The 3,689-nt window shown below is 41.5% G+C and overlaps 1 protein-coding gene across 1 annotated transcript; it reads right to left on the bottom strand.

Moving 5' to 3' along the window:
- Positions 1-2,251: 2,251 nt before the first annotated feature.
- LOC107158829 (vomeronasal type-1 receptor 1-like) lies at positions 2,252-3,281 on the bottom strand. Its single transcript, XM_015505318.1, has 2 exons — positions 3,248-3,281; positions 2,252-3,150 (listed from the first exon to the last, which is right to left on the bottom strand). Exons 1-2 carry the CDS (start codon positions 3,279-3,281, stop codon positions 2,252-2,254), a joined length of 933 nt encoding a protein of 310 aa, XP_015360804.1.
- Positions 3,282-3,689: the final 408 nt, after the last annotated feature.

Below are 3,689 nucleotides of genomic sequence, written 5' to 3'. Positions count from 1 at the left end.
GGTCGTTGTTTTACCCAGGAGGCAGCTCCCTTAGGGTCAGTCAATCCCTTACTCCCCCAGGGAGAGGAAAACACTCCTCCATGTCTACTCATACCATACCTTTCCCTTCCCTCTTCTGCATCTCCTCTGACCCCCTGGTTTTCAGACATGGAGGTGTGCAACGTCAGAGGCTAAAGTGAGGCTGTAATGCTCACCTTGCAACTTACCAACAAAATATTGCAGGAACAGGAAAAACCAACTGCACAAGAGTGAATGGAGCTCTTTAAGACATCGCTACCCCACTGTTAGTAATTGCAACTGTGTAAGCACGGGTATAAATCCTGAAGCTTTCTAACAATAACATAAACCAACTGAAAAAGGCAGTATCACTGAAGTTGCAGAATTTTTAAATGTAGCTTTAAAAATACTTTTCAAAAATTATGTACAAAATTTAAATTGATAAGTGTTTTATTTGTAAATCAAGAGATAGAACCCCTTTTGAAATATCAACACAGTGTTCAGGAAAGTTGAATTTGAAAAAAAAAGAAAGATCAACAGAAAAAGCCCAGGCAATATGAGTTTCCGATTAGATTACCTTTCCATACATGGTTTATACTTTATAAAAGTGAGATAGAAAGCCATAAAGCATTTCCTGAGTTTAATCTGGTGAAATTAAAGCTACCATGATTGGTAAATTTGATTCAATGTTCCTTCAAAATAAACAGAAAATAATTTCAAAATATGAGTTTTTAATTTTAAAAACGAGATAAATAAAATTGATTGTGATAATTTTACAACACACAAAAACTCATAAATTTGATATAAAATAAGGGTTGGCATTTCACTATATAATTGCAAATGTTTGCTCATGAACAAAAAAACACAAGTAAGATGCTACAATTTCACACAATAAAAAATTAAATACATTTTTTAAAGCAGAGAAAAGCATGCTCAATTTTCTGGAGATAGAGTTTCAAACATCACATTTTATTCTATAAAATTTTGTGCATTGAGAATTTTCACTTTAGTAAAAATAGGCAAGGGACACATTTTATAAGCAATTTAGATGCTTAATGTTATCCACTAGCAATTGAAGGTGTGTTTTCATTGAGGACTAAGTAGTATACTGTGCATTTGACGTTAACCACAATATCAAAGACTTATAGTGCTATTTTTAGAAATAAAACTACTTAAATATCGAATACTTTATATTTTGGTACTAGGGATTGAATGCAGGGGTGCTTTATCACTGAGTTACTTCCCAAGACACTCCACCTTTTTTTTCCATTTTGAGACAGGGTCGTGAAGTTCTCCAGGTAGACCTGGAACCCACACTCCTGCCTCAGACTCCAGAGTAGCTGGGATTTCAGGCTGTGCCTCCACACACAGCACAGCAGTACCACGCAGTGAGGACTTCTGATATTTTCAGGTTCTCAACTGAATCCCTTCACTGCCCATCATCTTAAACAGCCACTCAGATTTCCTCAGCTGTCCTAAGTGATTGCCCAGAGACCTCCCTGTCCCTCCTGTCCTGCTGACCTCCTCACCTGTCTGCACTCCAAGCACCTGAGTCTCAGCCCACTCCCCTGAGGCTGGAAGTGCCTTCCTCACACTGCTCATGCAGTTCATTCCCCTGCCAAAAAAGTGAGCTCAAAAATTATTGGGAAAACGATTTATGATCACTGTTGTTAATAATGTACTTTGCATTTCAAAATTTCTAAAACAACAGGTTTTTTAAGATCCTCACCAGAAATAAGTTTGTGAGATGTTGGACATGTTAACTAGGTGATTTAATCTTTATACAATGTGTAAATAGATCAGAACATCCCACTGAGTCCCATAAATACACATAATAAATATTGGTCAATTAAAATGAATTAATTAAAAACAGAGAGAAACATGAAAAAAGCCTTCAGTGAGTTTCTAAAAAAATGAAAATAAAAAACTTTCCTGGACATTAAACTCAGAAATTTCCTCCATTACATTCTTTTAAAATATCCTGAACAAACAAAACATATAAATGAAAAAAATAAATAAAACATCCTGAACATTCTTTACTGAGAAACCTAAGGTTAGAATGATAAATCCTTGTTTAATTATGTGCACAGTGTTCGTAGTTAGTCTGGTGTAGAATGACACTACAGAAGATATGGCCACGTCATTTGCCATAGTATCAGACAGTATTGACATAAGGGCTCTTCAAACATGAGCAGATGATGACATGGACATTCAAGTACATCCAAGACAACAGACCGCTAACCAGGCAGGTGGATTAGGAGACACCATGTGTCCTTGCTCTGCAGTAAGAGAGGACCTGAGAGACGCGGGTGTCACTGACGATGAGCACAAAGGGGCTGAGTGCTGGGACACACGAGGACACCAGCACAGAGCTGTTCATGACCCACTGGCCTCTCCTGGGGGCAAGAGTCATCCAAATGGTCAAAACAGTGTAGACGGAATAAAAGGCCACAAAGGAGCTCACCAGGATCAGGATGGTGCGTGTGGCTCTGGCCTCATGAGAAGGTGGGGGGTAGAGGACGTGGCTGTGGATGTGCTGAACCTGCTGCCTGTGTCTGTGCAGGACAAGGACCATGGAGCCGCTGGCCCAGGCCATGAGGACCAGACTCAACAAGTCGGGGGAGAAGTACAGGACAGTGTATAAGGTGCTGTGTCTCTCTGGCACTACCCAGAAACAGTACCCATGATTCCCATCCACACTGAGATTTTTCTTATTCAATGGGCCTTTCACTATTAAAGGCAGAAATGAATTTATCACGAGATGCAGGGCCCAGCAGAGGAGGCAGCAGAAGCCGATAGATCGTAGTGATCTCATCTTGAGCGTGATCCACCTGCAAATTCTGGGGTTTAGCTTTAGGGCCTGGAAGCCATTGAACAGGTACCAAGTGCTGAAGGAGACACCAGTGCTCACTGTATAAAAATAGAAGACAAGTTTACACCTCGTGTCATCCAGGAAACGTTTCCATCCCAGAGCTGCCAGAGTCTGGGGGACTCCTTTAGCCAAAAGAACAATAGAATTCGCCAGTACCACTTGATTGAGAATCACGTCTGTGGGTCTAAAGTGGCGTCCAGTGAGCAAGGTGAAATTATAGAGACCAAGGAGGGAGAAGTTTCCCACGAATCCCACTCCTGTCTGAGTGAGGAAAACCATCCCCATATCCATGCTGAGCAGATCACGTCAGCACTCGCAGGGTCGGCTTGTACCTAGGGCAGGGGATGAAGAGATAGACCCATGAGATTAAGTGTGTCGGCATCAATACATCCCCCAATGTAATACTGACCATAAACTAAACCCTCTCAGAAAAATAGACCAAGACTTTATGCCCAGAAACTCAAAGACCCAACGTGAGACCTGTGCTGCCCAAAGCTGCAGTGGCCCCCTCCAAGGGGAAAGTGAGCGTGAGGAAGAGCCCTGTGCCCTGACTCAGGTTGATTCAAAAATACATTTTACAGGGCAATGGCAAGACACAGACATGTGCAGATGATTTCTTTCTATAAAAATGGATAGAAACGTAAGTATAGGGATGGCAGCTGAGAGGGAGGTGTGGTCAGAGCACATATCCCTGTCCACCTGGGCACTGTGGTACCTGCAGAATTTTCACAATTGGCCACTTGAAAGCATCTACAAGATAGGAAAGGGAGTTTGAAACTCACTGGTGTACTAAAGATGACAATAGGTCTACAGCTGTGAG

Source organism: Marmota marmota, unplaced genomic scaffold (assembly GCF_001458135.2).
Source record: "Marmota marmota marmota unplaced genomic scaffold, marMar, whole genome shotgun sequence".
NCBI classification, from domain to species: Eukaryota; Metazoa; Chordata; class Mammalia; order Rodentia; family Sciuridae; genus Marmota; species Marmota marmota.
This window is presented reverse-complemented; position numbering and strand designations above follow the sequence as displayed.